The sequence below is a fragment of the Lampetra fluviatilis genome, chromosome 8 (genome assembly GCF_964198595.1).
Source record: "Lampetra fluviatilis chromosome 8, kcLamFluv1.1, whole genome shotgun sequence".
NCBI lineage: Eukaryota > Metazoa > Chordata > Hyperoartia > Petromyzontiformes > Petromyzontidae > Lampetra > Lampetra fluviatilis.
In genome coordinates this window covers 6,459,593-6,483,394 of record NC_136282.1, presented here as the reverse complement: position 1 = coordinate 6,483,394, position 23,802 = coordinate 6,459,593, and the positions used below count along the sequence as shown (strand labels likewise).

The following is a 23,802-nucleotide window of genomic DNA, read 5'->3' as shown; positions in this document are numbered from 1 at the left end:
TGGATATAGAAACTATCAAAAAAAACCCCACGTGTGTTTTTAAACTTTCTCCAGCTTGCAAACTACAAAGCTAAGGCGTCGCTTCTTCTCTTCCCTCTCCTCTGCGCTCTTGCCACGGCCAAGTACAACAGCAACAGCAGCAGCAACAATCATAAACGAAAGGCGACGAAGCGAGTGGCGCAATGTTGGAAAGCTGACATCCACCCCTCCCCCCGTGGTGGTGACGTGTTCACGAAAAGCTTTGTGGTCGTGCTAAGTACTACGACAAATATCCACCACCACTACCTCCCCCGCCCCCGTGTCAACTAAAACTTTAGGGGCAATTCTAGATTTGAAGCTTTCGTGACTGCAAGGATTCATATTCTTAGGTTTTCGGTAAAGTCACGTAGGTAAAAAATGTAAATTAATAAATGTAAAATAAAAATAAAATTTATAAAAGTAAAATAAAATGTTATTTTTATTTTACTTTTATTAATTGAAATTGAAATGTTTTACCTACGTGACTTTACCGAAAACCTAAGAATATATATCTTCTTAGGTTTTTTCGGTAAAGTCACGTAGAAAGTAAAATAAAATAAAAACAAAAATCACGACGTTTCGTTGCCTCCGAAACGTCGTGATTTTTGTTTTTATTTTATTTTACTTTCTACGTGACTTTACCGAAAAAACCTAAGAAGATGATTCCTTGCAGTCACGAAAGCTTCAAATCTAGAACTAAGAATATATACTTTAGGGGCAAGTTGCTGTTGAAGGGCGGCACGGCACAACGACTGAGCGGGTGCGTGGGTTGTCAAGCACCATGCGCGACCGCCTTTGTCTCCCGAGGGACCGTCCATAAATGACGTCACGTACCTGTGCGGGGGGGGGGGGTCAGACATTTGTGACGATGTGTGACGAGGGGGGGAAGGGGTTTGAGAAATGTGACGTCACATCAAAATGCGCAACTTTAAATAAATATAGGCAACACGTTCTACTTAATTAAATAGACTTTGTAATAAATGTTTTCTCCTACAACATCAGAGTGCAGCGGCACATTAAATACGCACTACAATGACAATAGTTTAAAGCGATTTGAAGCATGTTTTATTTTAGGGGGTGGGGGGGGGGCAGAGCTTTGTGACGTCATATTTTAGCGGGGGGTCTGACTTTTTGTGACGTCGTGTGACGAAGGGGGGGGGGTCAAAAATCGTCCAAAATCGCGTGACGTCATTTATGGACGGCACCATACTCTAAACTCTAAAGGCTTCTTGTCCTCGAAACGTGGAGGGAAATAAATCGGAGGACTCAGAGATAAAATCCACGAGAGAGACACGCAAACTACAAATATACAACAGCAGGCGTCAAGGGTCGAACCCACGACCACCTGCAGACCAGGCGAGAGAGTTAACATTTCGCCACCGTGGCACTCAAACCCTGTACATTTAAATACACCACAACGGCGTGGTGTATTCCGCAAATATGGCCGACTGTGAGGGCGGGCACAAGCCGGCGTGAGTAGGTTAAACGTTGAGTTTTATAAGGGCACCACGGGGTGACCAGCCCCTCCCCACCCAGCCCCACCCCTCCCACCCCCCACCCAGCCCCCACCCTCCTACCCCCCACCCAGCCCCACCCTTCCCACCCGCCACCCAGCCCCTCCCCACCCTCCCCACCCAGCCCCTCCCCACCCTCCCCTCCCCACCCTTCCCTCCCCATCCAGCCCCACCCAGCCCCACCCTCCCCACCCAGCCCCTCCCCACCCCTCCCCACCCTCCCCACCCAGCCCCTCCCTGCACGACGGACGGACGGACACAATAATCCCCTGTGGGCGAGTGGAACCAGTGGGTTCCTACCAGTATAATGTCCCAGAATCTAGATTTGAAGTTTTCGTGACTGCAGGGATTTAAAGAGTTTGAATGTCCCAGAAATAAAATATTTAATTGCCTCTACCAGTTTGTATCATTTGGTACACCGGGGTACCGCCATAATGATCATATTCTGATTGTGATATTGGCCATGAATATATATTCTTGGTTCTTTCTGTAAAGTCACGTAGAAGGGAAATAAAAAAAATGTTGTTATTTATTATTATTTTATTATTTCCCTTCTACGTGACTTTACCGAAAGAACCAAGAATATGAATCCCTGCAGTCACGAAAGCTTTAAATCGAAATTCAGGTTATGAATATTAAGCAGGGTATGAATATTAAGTAGCAACGCACCTTCCGGGAAAATTTCCATATCGTGCCACGCCCATAAGTTAACGTTGACCAATCACAAAGCCTTCAGCTCTGTTGGAACGTCCAGGTCAAACTTTGCTCTCAGCCAATGAGCGCGGTGCGAAGGCGAAAGAGGCGGGGCGTTTGAGAGGGAGTGGCCAAGCGAAGCCAATAGGAAGACGCCGCGGAGGGCACGTGGTGCAGCCGGGAGCCAATAGGCTGTCTCGCTAAGGCAGTGGGAGGGGCGAGGAGGCCCTCTCCTCCTCCCCGCACCCCGCGACTCGCAGGGCGATTATGGCGACGGTGCCAATGGAGCCGCTCCGCCTCGAGAGAGGTGAGCGCCGTCTTCGTGCGGCGACACCGCCACAGCCACCGACAGTAGCACGGGGCTCCTACTACTACTGCAGCAGCAGCAGCAGCTCGTAGTTACTCTCTGGCGTGTTGAGTACTCGCCGCGGTCATCTCTGTGTGTGATGTTGTGTTGCGATGGTGAGTGGCCGGGCAGTGTTAAGTTGCGGTGTGAAAAAAATACCCGCGCAGATTCGATGTCTGGTTCCGGATAACGTCAGTGGCGAGCAGCCGGTGGTGGTGGTGGTGTGGTGGTGGTGGGGTGGTTGTGGTGGTGGGGTGGTGGTGGTCTGGTGGTGGTGGTGGGGTGGTTGTGGTGGTGGGGTGGTGGTGGTGGGGTGGTTGTGGTGGTGGGGTGGTGGTGGTGGGGTGGTTGTGGTGGTGGTCTGGTGGTAGTGGTGGGGTGGTTGTGGTGGTGGGGTGGTTGTGGTGGTGGTGGGGTGGTTGTGGTGGTGGTGGTGTGGTGGTAGTGTGGTGGTGGTGGTGGGGTGGTTGTGGTGGTGGGGTGGTGGTGGGTTGGTGGTTGTGGTGGTGGTCTGGTGGTGGTGGTGGGGTGGTGGTGGGTTGGTTGTGGTGGTGGGGTGTTTGTGGTGGTGGGGTGTTTGTGGTGGTGGGGTGTTTGTGGTGGTGGTGGTGGGGTGGTTGTGGTGGTGGGCTGGTTGTGGTGGTGGTGTGGTGGTGTAGTGGTGGTCGTGGTGGTGGTGGTGTGGTGGTGGTTGTGGTGGTTGTGTGGTGGTGGTGGGCACACCACATCGAGTATCCAACCCACGATGCCGGCGACTCTGGAAATGTATCCCACAACTCGGCACACCGCAGTCCAGGATTATTACCACCTTTCGCTACGTCCGTGGCCCACTATCCTTACCAAGTCACCTGCCGTCACCTTCAGTCTGTTAACGACCCGGATAAATAATGAAACAATGTAACCCCTGGTGACAAGTTCCATCTGAATCTGTCTCGAATGTCTCTCCCCTCTCAGTCGGCTCAGCCCGGTGGCTGCGATGCTGATAGACATCAGATCTGGGAAGATAAAGGCGGCCGGGTGTCGTGCTGTTCTCATCCGCCGTGCCGGTCTTAATAGGCGTTCGCTATAAATATAACTTGTGTGCCCCCCACCCCTCAACCCTCTGTTAAAGGTTGTTATGTTGGTGGTGCATGTAACTCTAACGTGGTTGATTGTTGCAGGGAGTGTATACATGGATAGGCTGCGAGTATGCGAGTTGAATGCCTTATATTATAAATCCCTTGTATTATAATTTTTTTTATATTATAAATCCCTTATATTATAAATTTCTCACGGTGTCCGTCTCCCTTTTATCGGCCCATCGGGGTCAATAAAAACCCAGTTGAGGGTAGGCAACAGAAGGTGGCTGGGTGGCCTTTAGGGGTGCCTATCCAATGTCATTGAGAGTCCTAGACACTTAGTTCCTGGGTTAATTCACTGGGTTATGGGTGTCTCTTGGCCCACAGCAAGGCACCTTGGTGAGATTCGAGTTCGAATGTGGGTTTCAGCCATCCGTGCTTAAACTGGCTTCTTTCAGGTGTAGTGGTTTGTTCAAACATTGTATATTTTTTGTAACTCTTAAGCTTAATCTAACTCATAGAATGATTAGTTTGGGTTTACCAATAAGCGCCACACGACTTTTTGTGGTTTTATTAAAAAGGTGTGCCGCTAAATGGGCAAAACATTCCTTTGAAGTGACTTTAGAAGGAATTCTGATGCCATCATCATCATCATCCAGGGCTGTTCTTTGACACACGGTGGTGCAACGCTCACTGTGAAAGTTCCCACATGGTCATCATGTCTTCGTGTAATGGACAAGAAACTGATATAATTGAACCAGGTGGATAAATATATATCCATATGGTTGTAGTATAAATTCACGAAACCCCTCTCGTATAAATGTGGACTTTCCATCATTGGCACAGAGCTATCAAAAATGATTGCCACCACCCCATTTAGTGGTTGAATGGGGGGCATTGTGACTTGGTAATATACATTACTGCAGTTTTGAAACTGTAAAACACAATACGTCCATATATTCTCATTACAGTGTGTATACCATGTGGTGTACATGAAGAATATACTGTAACAACTTACCATGACGTGAGCTTATAATATAAAACGTATTTATGGTGTACAGTATTTGAAAAGACTGATCGATACATTACGTTAAACTTCTTTCGCCCCGTACGTAGCCAACCGTGCTAATCTGTATTTGTACCATCTATATATTTGTTCTACTTGGTGTATTATTGTAATGAGCCACGTTATTCAAACTTAGAGTGCCCAGGTTTCACCCTCTCGCCTATCCTTGTCGGAGGTCGTGGGTCCGATCCCGAACCTGACGGCCTGCTTTATATTTGGAGTTTGCATGTTCTCCCATGGTCGCGTGGATTGTTCTCCTGGTCCTCCGATTTTCCCTCCACATTTAAAATGAACATGCCTTTAGAGAGTATATGGCTACTGCTATACATTTCCACATGTTAAGCCACTTCGTTGAGCTATCATTTGTGTCCAGGTCGCTTCTGAAACAATCGTTTTTTTGCTCAGTGGGCCTTACCAGGTAAAATAAAAAAAAGTTAGTTTTTGTTGTAGTTCAGTATCTGTAGGGTTCTGGATGCTTTGAATTCCTCAAGATGTTGGACAACTTTTAAAAGGCGATGCCCTTGAGTCAAAGTTACTGGGCTGGCTTTTTTCACTCTTCATCTCGTTGGGTATCACGTCGAAACTGTAAATTATTTAACGTGACCATACCTTGATAGAGGAGGAGAATGTCTGCTTTTAAGTGACTATGCTTTTAAAGATGGCAAAGCTTAAGTGAAAGCCCATAAACAATTTTATATTTGTTGGTTAAGGCAATATCTGTCAAATACTGCATTGGAGGGTGCATCGAATTATCCACGCGAGTAATATGATTACGCATGCATCACATTTTAATTTAGGGTCTACAATTTCCGACAGATTAATCTGTCATTTTCTTATAATTTGATTTTCCTCAGAAGTGTACCACTTGTGCTGATCTGTGCGTTTTTAGCTTTGTGCTTTCCTGGTGTCTTTATGTTTATGTGTTTTTAGACCCTTCTCATTTTATCATAAGCAAGACCACTGGTCCTGTAATACATTTAACTTTCATTGAGTACTGTATATCAAATTTGATTTGAAGCTTTCGTGGCTGCAGGAATTACTCTTTGGTTCTTTCGGTAAAGTCACGTAGAAAGAAAATAAATTAAATAATAGAATACGACGTTTCGATTGCAACACAAGCAATCGTCATCAGGTAGAACTAAAATTGAGAGAGAGACAAAACACAGAGACACACAAGCAGAGAGAGGGAGACAACACAGAGACACAGAGAGAGACACAACATAGACACACAGAGAGAGACACACAACATAGACACACAGAGACACAACATAGACACACAGAGACACAAGCAGAGAGAGAGACAACACAGAGACACACAGAGAGAGACACACAACATAGACACACAGAGACACACAGACAGACACACAAGCAGAGAGAGACAACACAGACACGGAGACACAGACAGACACACAGAAAGAGACAACACAGACGCACAACATTTGTCTACACATGTCTATGATGTGTGTGTCTCTCTCTGTGTGTCTCTCTCTGTGTTGTCTCTCTCTGCTTGCCTGTCTGTGTGTCTCGTGTCTGTGTTTTGGCTCTCTCTCAAATGTAGTTCTACCTGATGACGAATGCTTGTGTTGCAATAGAAACGTCGTATTCTATTATTTAATGTATTATCTTTCTACGTGACTTTACGGAAAGACGCAACGAGTACTGTATATCAGTTTTATATGGCTTGATAATGCTTTCATTTCAGTACTCGACCTCACAATCATAAAAGTGTGAGTTTTAAGCCCAGGACTGGAGCCGACTCACCTACGGTATTTGTCCCTCCGGGGTGAATACAATGAGCACCACATGATATGATGTCAGTATTAGCTTTTGTTCCAAAAGGCCTGTTTGAATAAGAATGGGAGACAAGCTCCCACCACCATCAGTTTCCAACACTCGTTGAGGACCACAGAGGTGAACACTAGTCAGTTCTCATTGGAGCATGGATATGCTGAATACGTTTTGTTATATTGATGGTCGTCGTGTAAAAAAATAATGCTGATGGTTATGATGAATGCTTTTTTAAAGAACATGGTCATGATGGTGTTAATGGCGATGATTGTGCTTTTGAATTATGCATATAATGTGAGTTTTGATTTGTGAGCTTTTCTTACAATTGGATTTTAATGGGGCCTATAAAACAGAATTCGGTGATTTAAGTATGTGTGAGCGCTGAGCCTGCAATTACTGAAGCCGTCTGCACCCTTCCATCAGATTAATTGAGTGCTGGAAAAGGATGCTTCAGTAACCAAAGCCAATACATTATTTCCTGGAATTGTAGACCATTCCTTTAAATTATACAAAGTCGATTAATTGTCTCTAATGCTATAATCTCGAAAAAAAAAGTTTACCTATTATTTATCTTGTGTTGGTTTTATTTAAGCAACGTGCATGTCTAAACTTATTTAGCTATGTAAACACTTGCGGGCTTGAATCACAATGCTCATTTGCTGCGTGTGCTGCAAAGGCTTGGACTTGGCATGGGTGTTGGTGAACTGTGGCTTTGTCTGTAAGGCGCTGCTAAGGAATTATATATGATTGTGCCAAATTATTGTTCAGTTGGTGCTCCCTCAATGTCGAACCTGAGTAATTCCGACAAATGTCCTTTCCGAACTTTGACGCAAATTGAATGAAATTGAAAATGTGCAATTTTTTTTACCAGCAGTTCAAGAACTTGCAACTTTGTGATTTCCTTTTTAGTATTTCTTGAGCTTCATGTCACATAGACTTCACATCAATGTTTGTCATTTTGGAAAATTGACTTGCGCTGGACACTTTGCAGAGTGCGTAACAATCATATGCGTAACAATCCTTTATCTTTTACTGCATTGGAGCAAGGTTCTGTTCCATAACAGGAATATTTAATGATTTTCTAGCACCTTGTTATTGAACCCCACTGCATTGTGCATCTTACAAGGAAGGGCATTGATTTTCATCACCGATTTCCCGTGGTGTCTCTGCCTGTGCATGCTTGTAATAACGCTGATAATGATATTTCTTCCCTACAGACATTGCGCGAGCAATAGAGCTTTTGGAAAAGTTACAGCGGAGTGGCGAGGTGCCTTCAGAGAAGCTGCAGGCACTTCAAAGGGTTCTGCAGAGCGAGTTTTGTACTGCCATACGAGAGGTGAGCATTGTAGACTGTTGCCTGCGTCATCATGCAAATGACCATTCCTTGATAATTGTTTTTTTACCCTTCTATCTGGCAACAAAACTGACACCTTTTTGAGTTTCCAATGAGGTTCCAATGGTGTAAATGCTGACCATTCCTTGTTACAAATTTTTCACGTTTTAATTCCCTGCGGGCAGATAAGCCGAAAAATAGATGATAAGCGTATTGCTTGAGGTCTGCCGCAGTTTGCGCACAGACCTATCATTTGAATACACTGCTGTTCAGGTGTATACTTAATATCTGGGCTCATGCTTAATTTGGTAGATGTAGGTTATAGAGGGATGTAGATTCTAGTTTTTATACCTGAAAATTCAAAACTTAAAATTGATTCAGATATTCAACAATGGATTAACATGTTCTCAGCTTCGAAGCTGAGAAGCATCACAGCTGACATTCCTAACATTATAATCAGGCACTTGGTAACATTGGATTTTTGCCATGCAGTGAGTAAAAAAAAACTTAACTTAATAGGGTTATGTTCTTGACCTTGTCTGAAAATGTTTTTTTTACATAACGTGTCATTAACTTTGTAATCTCTTTTATTGATTAAGAATAGACTGCGGTTTGTCGTAAATGTACATTTTGTTATTTTCAGGATTATTTCTGTGAATGCTATAATAATGCACTTCCCCACATACTTTTGGTAGTCTAAGATACCACCACTACATGACTCCACATCGTCTAAAATAGAAGGGAGTAAACACAAAGCAGCTACGTACTCATTAAAATTACGCTTTGAACTGCATGCCGCTCTGCAGCTATGTATCACAATGTATAGTTTTTATTTCTAAGCAGTAGCAGACAATGGAAATTACCACCACTGGACTTCGTCATATTCGTTCTCTCCTGAATACCGAGTTGGCAAACACCATCACCTGCTCTATCGTCAGATCCAGAATGGACTCTATTGCAAGGCTGTCTTCTCCAGCATATCCACAAAAACATCTCAAGCGTCAGCAGTGCATCCAAAATTGTCTCGCCCACACAGTGCTCGGCACTAGACACGTCCCATGAGTTTATCCGTTCCACAGACGTTCTAAATGTTCTTTACTGGCTTCCAGTTCAACAACACATCTTGTACAACGTCGCTGTCCCTAGCACATGTATTGGGTCAACTGGCCTAGTAAGTATATTCTTGGTTCTTTCGGTAAAGTGACGTAGAAGGGAAATAATAAAATAATAAAAAATGAAGCATAATTTTTATTTTATTGTTTTATTTTTATTATTTTATTATTTCCCTTCTACGTGACTTTACCGAAAGAACCAAGAATATGAATCCCTGCAGTCATGAAAGCTTTCAACTGGCCTAGTAAGTGTTTGTCGTCTCATCGTACGCTCCATCTCACAGCCTCTGATCTGCGAAAAGTGGCCTCCTTGTCCGAACCCCAACGTCCCCAACGTCTCTCGAACTAGACGATGCAAAGGTCGCTGCTGCTGTCACAGCTTTAGTCACCTGGAATTCAATCCCTCGTTCACTGCGCAACATTGGCGTTGGTGTCGACCTTCTATCTGAATTTGAAGACTTTTCTTTAATATATTCACCCACGCCTCTCTGCTTTTTAAGGTCATTTTGTGCTTGTTATGAATATAACAATGAATTAATTGGCGAATATGCAGGCTAGATGTTACCGGGGATATTTACAGAGTGAGTCACAAAATGAGCAGTTTTTTTTACCTGCACCCATGGGACGCTAGCTGCACGTGGGAGCCTGTGTCCCCATTAGCACAACTGGCCAACTGCTTGCTTTATATTGGCCTCGGTCTTATCTCTGAGGGTTCACATTTACAGCTGCCGCACGGTTGACAAACAATGGGCCTGTTCAGTAAACCTGCAGCCATGTTGTAGCTGATACCCTTGTAGCTTTGTTATCATTCCTGTTGGAATTTAAAAAACAGAACTAGGTTGGAGGAAAAAATGTGTAGCTTTTTTGGATTAAATAATATAGCGTGTAAAGCCAAATGCTAAGCATGTGTCAGCAGTGCCTGTGTTTGTGAAAGACAAATCCGCATTTTGTGTTTCTGACCGCCAACGGCATAATGTGTTGTGTAGCTGATCGTGCAATTCAGGTGCATCTTACTGCAGTCAATTGGAGTTCATTCATTTCTAAACAATGATAATTATATACCGAATATAATGCAAGTCTTCCTTCATACCACACATAATTTAGGTGGATATCGAAGTGTCCTATACGCGGCTCATTAGTAACATTGGACTGTAATTTGGACCTTTAAACAGTGTTGGTACACACACCAGTACAGTTAGAATTGAGCAACTCTGGATATTGATTACCTCACCACGAGCTGTGTTTGATCAATTAGTGTAATTGCATTGATGCTGTTCATTATACTGTATGACATTGCTTGCTATATTGATCATCACTAGGAATCCCGGGTTATTTGAGCATTGAGACCAATTAATGAAATCTACACTTCTACTCTGTGCCCTCAAACTCTACAAATCACCAAAGTAGTGATCTTTCCTAAACAGAGATGACAGCAATGGCCTTTCCATATCTTCTGAATCTTTGAGTTTTGACAGCGACGTGCAAACTTGCAATGATTGCCCTGCCTCTTTCCCGATGCGTAGCAAGCGCGAGTTTGTTGTTGTTGTTGTGCGTGCGCGGTTGTGTTGTCAGGTCTATGAACATGTGTACGAGACAGTCGGCATCAGTGGCAGTGCAGAGGTCAGAGCAAGTGCCACCGCAAAGGTAAAGCTGAAACCCATAATCCGACAGCCCCTAACAAATCTACAATCATCATTAGACCTCCTTTGCCAGTACCAAAATATAATAAATGGGGTTTTTCCCCCTTTTTTCTGGCAACAAAACTGAAACCTTTTTACGAGGATTCATGTCTGCATTAACCTCAATACTTGCAGTCAAAATGCCAACAAAAAAACACACTATGATAATATATGAAAGCCGTCCCTTGGTGTGGACTAATCAGTTTCAAGGACAATGCATATATTATCATAGTGTGTTTTTTGTTGTTTGCATTTTGACTGCAAGTATTGTGGTTAATGTAGACATGAATCCTTGTAAAAAGGTTTCAGTTTTGTTGCCAGAAAAAAGGGGGAAAAACCCTATTATTAAATCTACAATCTTCATTAATGGTCTTTTGCTGTAGAGGTGACGAGTGATGTCCCCACTAAGACTAATGGATTGGATGCTACTGTTTCCAGCTCTTTAAGATCGTAACTGATTCATGCACAAAATATGGTTGTGTGTGTGATTTGTAACACATTTTCATGAAAATGTTTCAATATACATCTTAGGGAATTTACGATTTGCACATTTTAATGCATACAATTTTAAAGTAAAGATACTGATATATTAATATTTAAATATTTAGGTTTATACAAAATGTTTTTTACTCTGGTCTATTGTTGTTCTGTATAAATGTCATTCAATATGTATTGAAATGCAAGTTGAAACCTATTTATTACTTACTCTGGCTTGGGTAACCATCAGGCTAGATATCATGCTAGTTTATTGAACGTAGATTTGATTAAAATGTGTACAGCAATGCAGTTTTACGATGCCATTGCAATATACAACATGCTGTGCTTCATAAGTTGCATTACGTGAAAAAGATCATTACAGATGGCAAATATACTTAGCGGTAAGGAGCAATACACATTCAGTTGATGCGTTATGTAAATATGAAGAGGTTTTTCTTCATGTCTTTGTTCTTCCATGGGCAAGGATATAATGAGTGCAGTAATGTAATTTATTTTTATGCTGCATGCCATTATAAATCGTATCCCTTCACTCATTCCAATGCAGTAGAACCCTCATTAAAATGGGCTTCATGAAAGCATGTTTGTTTATTCGGAAGGAAAAAAACATGAAAATGAATTCCTCCATAAATTATTGGTGCATGTAAAATTAGTTTTGTTGAAGATTTTGGCAGTTGATGCTTTTTATAATGGCTCTTGCTCTATCGTGCACTTGCTTACATCATCAAGTTCTCGTGGCACTGCAATGCCGAAGAAAAATGACACTGCTTGCACTCGGAATGGGCATCATTGTGCCTCGACTGTCAATGTGTGTCTGCACCAAAGGGTGGTATTTCAACAGAGGATCCTACCACTAACGCTTCACCCCTGTCCATCAAACCTGTGGCTACATAGGCAGTCCCATATAATGTTGGCCACACCACTCCCTCTTGTAGCTCGCTGGGTTCATTGAGTACTCATTTCAAAATCCTACACTGAGTGGACAATCATTTCTTTACATAATCATGGCACCCACTGCTTGAGGCTTGAATGAGGTTACAGCGGTAGGCAATTGGAAAGTTGTACGTTAAAATCTCGGTTCTTGATCTCCGCATGGCTGAGAAAGCAGTTGTAGTTTAATGTCGAGATTAGCGATTCATTCAACGGCTTCAAATGAGGTGGAGCGAGTGGTCGCGATGCCACAATGGATCTCTCTCAGGCCAAGGAGTTCAGTATGTGGGGCAATCGTCTGACTTGAGTGGTGGCCACAGTCACAATCTGGGCTGCTCCTCACGTTCCACTTGTGGAGCAAGTGGCTACAGCTTCCCTGGGCCTATCAAGTGGTTGAGGGTTGTCCAACCCGGCCTATTACACCTGGGGTTGATAAATGTAACGACGTGGTTGGTCACCGGTGGTCATGCTGTGGAGATCCTGGCTCCCACCATGGAAATTGTGGAATTTACATCGCTGGCTCAGGCTGCCAATGGAGATGACCACTTGGCCATTACTGATTTTATCAGAAAGACACTGCCTATTGAGTGGCCCCGAAAATGCTCAGACTTTACCTTCTTGCCATTAACGGCAACTGGATGTGTAATTTATCATGATTTCAACGTATGCGCCGCACAATATTCGCTCGCTGTCGTAGCGAGAGAATGACTCAGAGGCACGAGGAGGAACCACAGACAAGCAGGAAGGCAACCACTTGACGAGTCTGCGCCAATGAATTACCCAAGCTCTGCGGTCCTCTATATATGAAAGTGTTATCAGCCAATTAATGACAGTTTATATATGGGGGAATAACCAGGGCACCCAGAAAAAAAATCCATGCATGCGAGGGGGAAACACTATCCCATACAAACAGAACAGGTGGAGTGTGCTTTTTTTGCTGTATTGCCTTCTGGCAAACCAGAGTATGACCCCTCAATGCCCAATTCTTTATAATCTGGTTTAGAGGCATTGGGATTGCACCATGTATGTTGAACTTACTTTCGCACCGTACGTAGCCATCCGTGCTAATCGGAGGTGCCAGGGGAAGAACAACCATGGGGTCCGCTTGCTGTGCACATGCAGTCGCATCATGTGCCCTCTGGAAGTCTGGAGTGGCAGAGCAGATTAACTGTCGTGTGTGCGGGGGCCGTGCAGGCCACCGTGGCGGCATTTGCGGCAAGCGAAGGACACGCGCACCCTCGCGTGGTGGAACTGCCCAAGACCGACGAGGGCCTGGGCTTCAACATCATGGGTGGAAAAGAGCAAAACTCGCCCATATACATCTCGCGCATCATCCCCGGGGGCGTGGCCGACCGGCAGGGTGGCCTCAAGCGCGGGGACCAGCTTCTCTCTGTCAACGGCGTGGTGAGGACAGGGAGCTCGTTCACCACTGCCATGACTTTGAGTTGGCACTGTCACAGTAAACTTTCACCTGCGCTGAAATGATGACACACGTATAATGCAATTGGCCTCGAAATGAAGTTTCGATCAGGATACCCATGTCACAATTTGAACAAGTATGGGGCATGATGCTTTGTTGGTGGTTCTGAGCCAGTGGGAGAAATTCCACATTCCTATGGAAGAGGCCTCTCAATACGACAACCGCTCTTGAGTAGTATCGCTTAGTGAGAAGTCACCAGTGGTGCAATAACATTGCTGGTTGGTGAAGGAACAATTTACGTTTGGTGTAACGGTTAGCTCCGGTGTTAACGCCTTAATAGGATTTTCACCATGAGCTCAGGGATGAGAGGTGCAGATGACTACTTAGGCCAATGCTCAGTTGAGCAGAAAGACACTTTGGGAAAGAACGACTGGCAATTGGCAAATCACAAATGCCTCAGGGCTGCAGAGAGAGTAAGTTAGGGAACTTTTTAACAAGGGATCTTAAGGTAGAGTGGGGATAACAATGGTCAGTTTTTGGTAGCTTGAATTTTAACAAACTATTTGGTGGTGCTTCGTGACAGTGGTGGACAAGCATAATTAGCACACATTCTCGCATTCGTCAGTGACACTGCCTTGTAAGAAGAAACAAAATATATAATCGGCGATGTTTTGGGCAATTACCCTTTGTCATTTGTGTGCTCTGAAGTAGGGCCTTTGATATATGTTTTTATTTGAAGGCAGTGCTATTGGCAAATTCCTTTTTTTTGCTTAAATGATTGCTTCCAAGGGAAATGACGACACTAAAGACACGTGTTATAATTTTAATGTACAGTATTCTCCCCTGTGCTCAATAGTGATATTTGTATGTACAGTAATCTCTTAAGCGTCTTATATAAACAAGACACACAATTGCCTCTTTAATCCAGTATCTAGCAATCCAACGCTCACCACTGAATGACAGAACATTCTAGGCACAGATGGTTCATAGTTGGATCTTTACATTAAATCTATGAAAGACCCCATGAGGTCAGCCGTGTTATACACAGCATATAATAACGGCAGTGATTGCCTAGGTGGTTTTGTAATGGGTGCTTGCATCTGGCCTGGCGGTACAATCTGATTCTGAATCTTTGCTTTTAATAGTGTCACTATTGTATGTTCACAGCTAAATATTCTTTAACCATATTTTAACCACCGCCATATTAAACCAACATCTTTTTCTCACCATGCAACATGGTGCATTGACAATGCTTTTTCCACAATTTACACGCATGTGAATCCATTGTATCGCATGGTATAGTATGACCACGACACTAGCTATACCGTCTGACTGTTACAGGGACCGTGTGGTGCTTGTCTGTAATAATATACGTCGGTGCACCAGCGTTGAAATCACCTGGAGTTTGTCCGGCTATGCGTGCGTGCCATGCTAATGTGTTCCACACGATGTCCTCACTGGGTCCGAGAGCAGATGCTGGGCTATTGCAGCTGGCGTCATTCACCCTTCTTCATGTGCACGTTCTCCGCTAATAACTTTTAGTTTTTTGTGCATTTAATCTGCATTCGGAAGAAAAACGCTTCTTGACGCATGCGCCTTGGAGGTCTCACACTGCAGGGCGTGCGCCTTGTTGGCGTACGGCCCCCCGACTGTGATGCCAAAACACATTAAATGGCACGGAGTCCCACATGGGTTTGCTCGTGGGTTTGCTCATGGGTTTGCTCGTACATTTGCGTTAGCAGTGAGTGACGACGAAAGTGCCGTCCAGTGAGATGCGAATTGGCTCCCCGAGATGGCTCTTCGTCTCGAAAGATGCTGAAGTGTTTATCGCAAGCTGCAGCGCGTATAAAATTCACGTATCGTGACGGGTACTGAAAGATCCGACCGTATCTGTCCGGTCCCCGCCGAGCTGCATTGGCTTCCGTTTGTCGAACGAATAAATTATTAGGTCGTGCTCATTACACACAGAGTCTTTGCCACAAATGAACCACAACACCTTGCTGAGCATATAAGCCATCATGCAAACTTTAGTCATCTTCGCAGCGTCTTTTGGCTAACCATCGAATAAAGGCAGTCACTGTATTGCGTGCTTGCAGATGCGCTTCCGCGGCCATCTGGAACGCTCTTCCTTCCAATATTAGGAAGCCGCTGGAGATATGCAATTTAAAATCTTAATTGCAAATTCATTTCTTTAGAACTGCTTTTTGTGTTTCGTTTCTGTCCTTCCCCCCGCACCTCAAATTAACATGGTTGGCTACGTACGGTGCGAAAGAAGATCAACACTGTAAGAAAGAGTAGCACAGCTGTGAGCAGTTTCCTTTCAGCTTTTTTGCGTGAAGCCACTTTCATTCTTTTGCATTGTAGGAATCTAAAGTAGACTCTTGTAAGCGTAAATCCGTTATAGTGGATGGCCTGGCATTTGTGTGTGAGCTGGGCTGACAAAAATGGCCAGGCACGCGCGGGTGGTGGTTATGTGACCCCATTGTGGCCATGCTTTTCTTTATTGGGTGCTCACCCGTAGCATTTGTATGCACCGTCTATAATGTTAAACAGTGGTGTCCTCTGTATTTGAGTGTTTCCATGTATGTATATATTTGTGTTACATTTCAGTAACGTTCATGTGCGCGCACCTGATTGTTAGCTGACAGTACGTTGCTCTTTGAGTGTTCACAGATGTTTACGTGTAACGCAGCGGTTAGCATACTGTGCCCAGCAACCGGCGTTTTATTTTCATCAATGGCCATTAGTGGCAAGTGCTGTCTGAATCTGTCACAGGCTTCTCATCTCTGCAAGCAGGGCGCCGGCTGCACCACCCCCTCGCGTGCCTTGCTAAGGCTGGTATTAATCGGTGATTGCTTACAGCACATGCGCTTCTGCAGCCGCCTGGAACTCTCTTCCTTCCGATATGAGGAAGCCACTGGAGCTGTGCATTTTTAAATCCAGATTTACAAACTCATTTCTTTAGAACTGATAATTGTTTTTTTTACCCTTCTATCTGGCAACTAAACTGACACCTTTTTTACAAGGAGTCATGTTTACATAGACCACATAACTCTGATAATGTGCACATAACTCTGATAATGTGCAGTCCTTGAAGGACAGTGCACATTATCAGAGTTATGTTTTTTGTTTGCATTATGACTGCAGGTATTGTGGTCTATGTAAACATGACTCCTTGTAAAAAAGGTGTCAGTTTTGTTGCCAGATAGAAGGGTAAAAAAACAATTATCATATTTTTACTGGCAAATGAGCTTCCAATGGTGTTCTTTAGAACTGCTTTTTGTGTTTAATTTGTTGTTCTTCCCCCGCACCTCCCCATTAGCACGGTTGGTTACGTGCGGTGCGAAATAAGTTCAACATTCATACACACATGCAGCGCGTGCTTCTGCCGCGAGTAATGCTGCATGGGGGAATCTGTCTACGCTTGTTCAGAGTGTGGAGGGCGAGCACCACGAGAAGGCCGTGGAGCTGCTGAAGCAGGCGCAGGGGACGGTGAAGCTGGTGGTGCGCTACACGCCCAAGGTTCTCGAGGAGATGGAGGCTCGCTTCGAGAAGCTGCGCACGGCACGGCGCCGGCAGACGCACAACAACAGCTTCTCTTAGGTGTGGGTTGTACCCCTCCCTCGCGTGGTTAACCCTTTCCCGTTACAGAGACGTCTGCAAGTTTCAGGGTTGGGCGTCCCATTCACCTCTGAATCTTGGAGCGCGCGAGCGGCTTGGCATTAAATTTTATTTGGAGAGGCGGAGAGTCGTTGATTTTAAACACATTGTGCTCACCACAGAGAACTAGCGACACGACCTGTATGATAACTCACGCCAAACTGTGCGACATGCCCTCCTGTATGACCTTGTGGGAGCCTTGGTACCGATAAAAGTGATTTAGTTTTAGTTTTTCTTCCGGTTTCGTTTTGATGATGTACATGTACGTCATTGAAAAGGAATCGGAAGAAAATTTGATGATACACGTACATCATCGTAACGGGAAAGTGGTGAATCTCCCCCCCCCCCCCCCCCACGTCTCACTGCTCTCCCTATTGCTGTCCATAGGCCTCGGAACACTGGGATGCAAACGGTCAGCAAATGGGAGACAAGCTGCAGCACCGCAACATTTGCAGCAGCAACCTTGAAGCAGGTGTTGTTTTCCCCATGTTTATTCAAGCTGATTCACATTCATTGATTGGATAAGAAAATGTGAAATTAATAAGGTATCATCAAGTGAATAAGGTTTTAAGTGAGTACTGCCGATAGTTGACTGAAGATAATCGACTGCTGTATGGATTATTTGCGAAGATGCAATAATCTGTCGCACGCTTAATTCTGCCCCTGCTGGGCTGCAGATTTAAAATCTTTGTCTCTAATAGATTGGTGCAAAAGTTTCCCCTGATAATGTTGCTGACCATCTGCATCACAGTGTCCAAGGCATGTTTCAGGCATCCAGTGTGTTCAGAATTGGTGTGTATAGGGCAATGGTATTTTCACCTCTACCCCCTCTTGTTTTATCCATTGCATTTTTAAAAGCAATGCCAAGAACCCCTCTAACTGTATTATACACCGGGGACTATTCCATCTAATGCAAACGCTGAGTATATTAAACCTTTATTTTTTAATGTAGAGTCTATAAGAAATGAACAAACTCTTAATGTGATGCAAAACAGCCTCCTTGCCTAAATTTTATATTAATATATAAATGAAACTTAATAGAAGAGTCAGAGGCTGGAAACAGACTGAGTGAATGACTCAACTATTCCAATGTTTATCCATAAACAGCTGCCCCCCAAAAATGTATAATTTTAATATACATAGAGATGACTAGTTCTTTATTGTAATCTTACCCCTGCAAAAGCACACATTTGAAGGTGCAGTCTGACATTGCCAGGAACAGAATCTGCTATTGAAGGCGAAATTTGTCCTATCATGGATGTCTCGGGGGAAATTCACCGTCAAGTTAAAACGTATTCATAACGTTTCTGTTTGTACTTTGCTATTCATCTCAATATACAGGGTGCTTACATTTTTTTAAACACTTATATGGGACTCGTCTTTAATGGAAAAGAACAGATAATACACTATAACATGATAACAAATGTATGTTAATAGCATCAACAAGGCAAAGAGTCTCCACTTGTTTGCCATCATTGTCAACACGTGCCTGGAATCTTCTCCAGGTGGTCTCCAGAGCCCGAAGGCAGCACATTTCTTGTGGGGTTGTTGCTAATTCTCAGAAGTGTTCACATTTGTTTTGAAGCACCCTGTATGTAGCCGCTGAGCTTCTCCAAATCCCAGTAAAAAAGATCAAACAAAATTCTGTATGGTCTAAATTAATTTTAAGCATAAAAAAACACCGGCTATTTTTGACTGGCACTTGAGCCTGCTTGACAGGCTTCATCCATATCTGAAGCCTGCTTTTTTTTATTTTGAACCAGTCACACCACAGCATGCCGACATTGTTCAGGCTGTTTGGTGTAAACTTCCAGTCTATTTCATAGCCAGCCCTTTGTAAGTTAATTTTAATCTCAAGTCACCGACTGCACCTTTGAATAATCCTTTAAAACCACTTGTATATATAATATATATTACCTTATCAAGTGTGTAAGTGTCTGTGTGTGTGTGTAGAGTAAGTTTTATTGAAACACATCTAAAAGGCCAACCAAACCTTGGCAGACTTACAAATATAGAATTAGATAGATGGGTTATATTTTGTCATATCCTATTTTTACAGTGAATAACATTTGCCGTACGCTATGGGCCAATCTCAGAGAGGTGGTGTGATACCTTAAGCACAAGGTTTTGCACAATGCACTCGGTTTCATGCTAATGTGAATTTTAAGCCTGTGAACTCGCCCGCTTATTTTACGTGCACACACACATGGCTACGTTCCTTTATGCGTACCTGCATTCGCATCTTTCGGACCGTTTCGATGATTCTAAACATAAAGCACATTTTCACAAGGGTAGTGAATATGGAACACTAATACGACGCCTAACATTGTCTTTTCCTCACAACAAAGTCAGTGTAAGACTGCATTTAGGACTGCCACGTAAAGCCAGGATCAACTGCAGGTAGATGAGTGCATCATGGCAGAGGGACTTGCCATTCCTTCATTGTTTCTGTAGGCTTCGCAGTCCAGTAATTTAACGCTTACCTGTAATCTTCACACACCGGCTGGTTAAAGTATTGAGACATTGGCCAATGCGTAACTGGCATGTGACAATATTGTAAAATAGCCACCTGTAAAACTAGAAGGCCGTGTGGGCCCACAAATGCAGTGAATTGGGAAAAAACCCACAAGAATGGAAGCTGATGTTGGGGTGCATGGGTTCGTGGATGGTTAAGCTGCACGCCCCAAACACCTTCATTCTGTCTCCACCCGTGTTTGTGAGCAAAGGGAACTCATTTAATACGGAGCATGGCTTGGGGTTTCACCTCGCTGGCTACATACACCATAATCTTCTTGGTTCTTTCGGTAAAGTCACGTAGAAGGGAAATAATAAAATAATAAAAATGAAACATAAAAACAAAACATAATTTTATTTTATTATTTCCCTTCTACGTGACTTTACCGAAAGAACCAAGAAGATGAATCCCTGCAGTCACGAAAGCTTTAAATCGAAATACACCATGTTGAAAATTCAATCTTGCAATGAAAAAAAGTAATAGTTAAATACAAATCCCTTAGTGCATAAAACCATCTTCATAAGTAATAGCTTGCAGAATTACTTACGTACTACTTAAGTGGATCTTTTTTTGGCTTGAATAAAATAAGGTTCTGTGAATTAACATCTATATTAACAAAGCAGTAATTGGCCTTGGCTCATGGACATTAATGGTTCCATCTAGTAGAGTCTCATAAGTGAGGTAGGCAAACCATTGATTTTCATCTGTTGGTTTGCGTTGAGTTTCCAGTTCTCGCATTTGCTAAGGTTCATGCATTGGTAATATTGGGTAAATAAATTTTATTTCCAATTATTTTTTACGTTCTTTCTTTATACATAAAAACACAGTAACATCCACGTTAACCTGTTGGAAACTGAAATATCAGTCACTGGATTTAATAGTGATGTCTCGCAAAGGTGTCTTTGGTGATAAAAGTAACATCGTAATTTTCTGGCTTGCAAAAAAGAACATGTAAACATTGCACATAAAGGAATAAAGTTGAGAAAAAGATCTAACGGATGATTATTGAATTACCTTTTTAATATTAAAGTAGGCTAGTTCACATCACATCCAGTAAAGCCTCGCTTCTGTTTTAGCAGCAGGGGGTGCACATTCCAGTTTTGAGGTCATATCAGTAGATAGACGTATTGTGGCATGGCAAGCCTCCATTTCCCCTGACACAGACATTCAATTACATGCAGCTTTGCACACAAGTTTTACACGCTTTGATGCAGCAATGAATGAATCTGCATGCTTCGCGGGGAGTCGCATCGCCTTTCGGCCACTTCTCTTCACACACTCGCCCCCCCCCCCCCCCCTTTGCTCTGAGCAGTCTCTAAAGGGTGGAGGATTTATGACGAAGAAAAGTGCATCGCAGCTTTACCGAGTGCTAGCCAAGATTAGCCTGCTGACATTGTTTCCTGTTTAGCACCTTGAGTATACGACCAAATAAATGCTTGGCTTCAGTATAGTGAGTGAAAGTTGCTTAGGAGCATATCTTGCTTGGTTCATTCACGGTTTTGCACTATCAGTAAAAGTGTTACGGTTTTCCTGAATTGATTTTTTTTTTACAAAGGCAAGACTACTGGGAAATCGCAGATTAAGCTTCAAAATATTTTTTTTATTCCCATTTACAGTTTACAATTGGCATAATTGAGTAGTCTATATTTAAATCATTAACTTGCTCTCAGCTGTTGGTCACTGAAAGAGCCTCACTATTATCAGTATACAGTATTTCGCAAGTTTGCATATTAATCAAGCGCTGCTCTGCATGCAAGTGCACACTCCTGGCTGATGTGGAAATTAATGGGGAGTCGAGCAAAGAACAATGGTTGGCCAGACAACCGCTATAATTTTCTGTAATTTCAGCAAACCACTAGTCCAAGTGCTTTGGGAGTGACATTTAGTAATCTCTGCAGGCATGCAGTTACCAGCTTGTTTGCATGGAAGTGGTCGAATGCTATAGCTTTGCTAAGAGATGTAGATTGTAACTTTTTGATCATGTGCTTACTGCTTGATGTGCATTTTGATATGCTGTTATGGTGTTAGCAGTCATATCTTTAATGATACGTGGGATTTTATGCACATTTTGTAATTTTTTTGTAAACCCTTGCTCGATTTCCTATTGTCTAAGTTCATTAATCACCTCACCTGGTGGAGTTGCCTCGTAACATTCCTCATTGAACGTTGTGCATGTGATTTTCTTCCTGCTGTTGTGACCCATGAGCTCGTATGGGGGTGTTTATAACATTTTATCCTGAAGATGTGTACTTGTTAATGATCATATCAAACCTAAAATGTTTCTGGTTGTGGTGTAATAGTTATAGCAGCTCAGGAGATGGTGTTTTTTTATATATATATAGTGTACATATATTCACATGTTTGCTGAAAGCAAATGTAAAGTTCCTCGTGTAATATTGCCTATTTACCAACATTGTTCACGTTAATAAAAACAAATGCTTAGCACAAAATGCTTCTCCCCGTTGTCATTTAGAGAAAATATAATTGAAAATGAATGGCTCCTAAAACCCCCACCACGTCATGAAAATGTTCACAGAATTGGCAAGTTCCATGACTCGTGTTATGCCGAGGGCAGGGCTTTCATGCTCTGACCAAGCCCCACTGGAAGACATTGCCACCTCAGCACAACACGAGCAAGGATAATTAGTTGGCAGGGGATGACAGCCTGTCTGCCCCAGAACCTTTGCAGAGGGCCTTCCAGATGCTCCTCTGTGAAGTCCCAGGACCTTCACTTGACAATTGCCCATGGAAACTGCCTCCAGCGACTAATTAGGTAATGAAGCAGAGGACCTCTCCGAGCAGGATCTTCACCCAGTGACATTTCAGAACAACGATTGGATCCCCAGCCTGGGGTTGCAGTTTCACCAGAGGTCACCCGAGAGATGAGGGTGAGCCAGGGACCACCTTCCAGCCTCAAGACCCTGCTGTAATAGCGGTCACCCTCTTGCAGGGCTAGTTATACAAACAGGGGAGCGAGCAGAGTTCGTGTTTCGAGGGGGCAGATTTCTTCCAAAAGCCATGGCTATAGCATATTACCCCCAGCTTCAACTCTTCCCTCAACTTCGATTATACCTGGGTGATGGCGAGCCAGGAGTTCATGATAACATTGTGGCTATCTTGAGATAGTGACGTCATTTTCGTGCTGCTGCGATCTCAGGATTTAATGGGGGGTTTTTTTCGGGCAGAAGGAAGCCGGCTCTCCGGTCTGCAGGTGGCGCTGGTGTGTGAGATCAAAGCAGTGGGGAGCGGCAGTGCAGTGGTTAACCTGCTGCGCTACGAAGCCCGATCACCACCCGGGTTCAATTCACGCACACGGTCAATACCAGTGATGATTATATGAACTGGTCTTGGGCCTCCACTAGGTGGACTAAACATCAAATGACCTGGTGCGGTGCGTAAACATCACCACTGGGGAGACAAAGGTGGCCAGGCATGGTGCGGGCCACCCACCCCAGCTTGTGCCTTGCCAGATTTTATAGGCGATTGCTAACAGCACTTGCCCCAACAGTCTGTACAGGCCAGAGGTGGGACAAAGTCATTGTTATGCAAGTCCAAGTCGAGTCGCAAGTCATCAAATTCATGACTCGAGTCTGACTCGAGTCCAAGTCACATGACTCGAGTCCACATCTCATAGGTGGGACAAAGTCATTGTTATGCAAGTCCAAGTCGAGTCGCAAGTCATCAAATTCATGACTCGAGTCTGACTCGAGTCCAAGTCACATGACTCGAGTCCACACCTCTGGTACAGGCTATATGGGGGATTTTTGTAGTGTAGTACATTTCTGGCAGAAAAACAGTGTTTTTAAGCTTCAAAACAGAGGATTCATACATTTCCACCAATCATGTGTACAATGGACACACATTTTAGTCACAGAAATGTATTACATTTTTTTTAAACAAATACAATTTTACGTAAATTATTTTCCGAGTTCGTAGACTCTCAAAAGATCCGACATAAGGCATACTGGTTTACAGCAAAGTACAAAGCAATGAAAACATTTTCTTGGGGCTAAACTCCACCAGAAAGCTGACATCTGACATGAACAAGTATAAAATTGGTGAACTGGTGCAAGTGAAGCGATCTTTATCTTCAACCGAACGGCGTGGAGTCGTTTGACCGCTGTCGCTTGTGATTGGATGCGACACGGAAGAAGGTGCCACCAGTCTTTCCCATG

General features: G+C 43.6%; 1 protein-coding gene across 1 annotated transcript; it reads left to right on the top strand.

Moving 5' to 3' along the window:
- The first annotated feature begins 2,442 nt into the window (after positions 1 to 2,442).
- Positions 2,443 to 22,077, top strand: LOC144933799 (protein lin-7 homolog C). Its single transcript, XM_078858934.1, has 6 exons — positions 2,443 to 2,532; positions 7,701 to 7,819; positions 10,501 to 10,572; positions 13,227 to 13,436; positions 16,885 to 17,055; positions 17,500 to 22,077. Exons 1-5 carry the CDS (start codon positions 2,493 to 2,495, stop codon positions 17,053 to 17,055), a joined length of 612 nt encoding a protein of 203 aa, XP_078715060.1. The 5' UTR covers positions 2,443 to 2,492; the 3' UTR covers positions 17,500 to 22,077.
- The last annotated feature ends 1,725 nt before the right edge of the window (positions 22,078 to 23,802 follow it).

Coding starts and splice junctions, on each gene's coding strand:
- LOC144933799 (XM_078858934.1), top strand. CDS start 2,493: ATGGCGACGGTGCCAATGGAGCCGCTCCGCCTCGAGAGAG. Junction 2,533..7,700: donor GCCGCTCCGCCTCGAGAGAG/GTGAGCGCCGTC, acceptor TCTTCCCTACAG/ACATTGCGCGAGCAATAGAG. Junction 13,437..16,884: donor TTCTCTCTGTCAACGGCGTG/GTGAGGACAGGG, acceptor ACGCTTGTTCAG/AGTGTGGAGGGCGAGCACCA.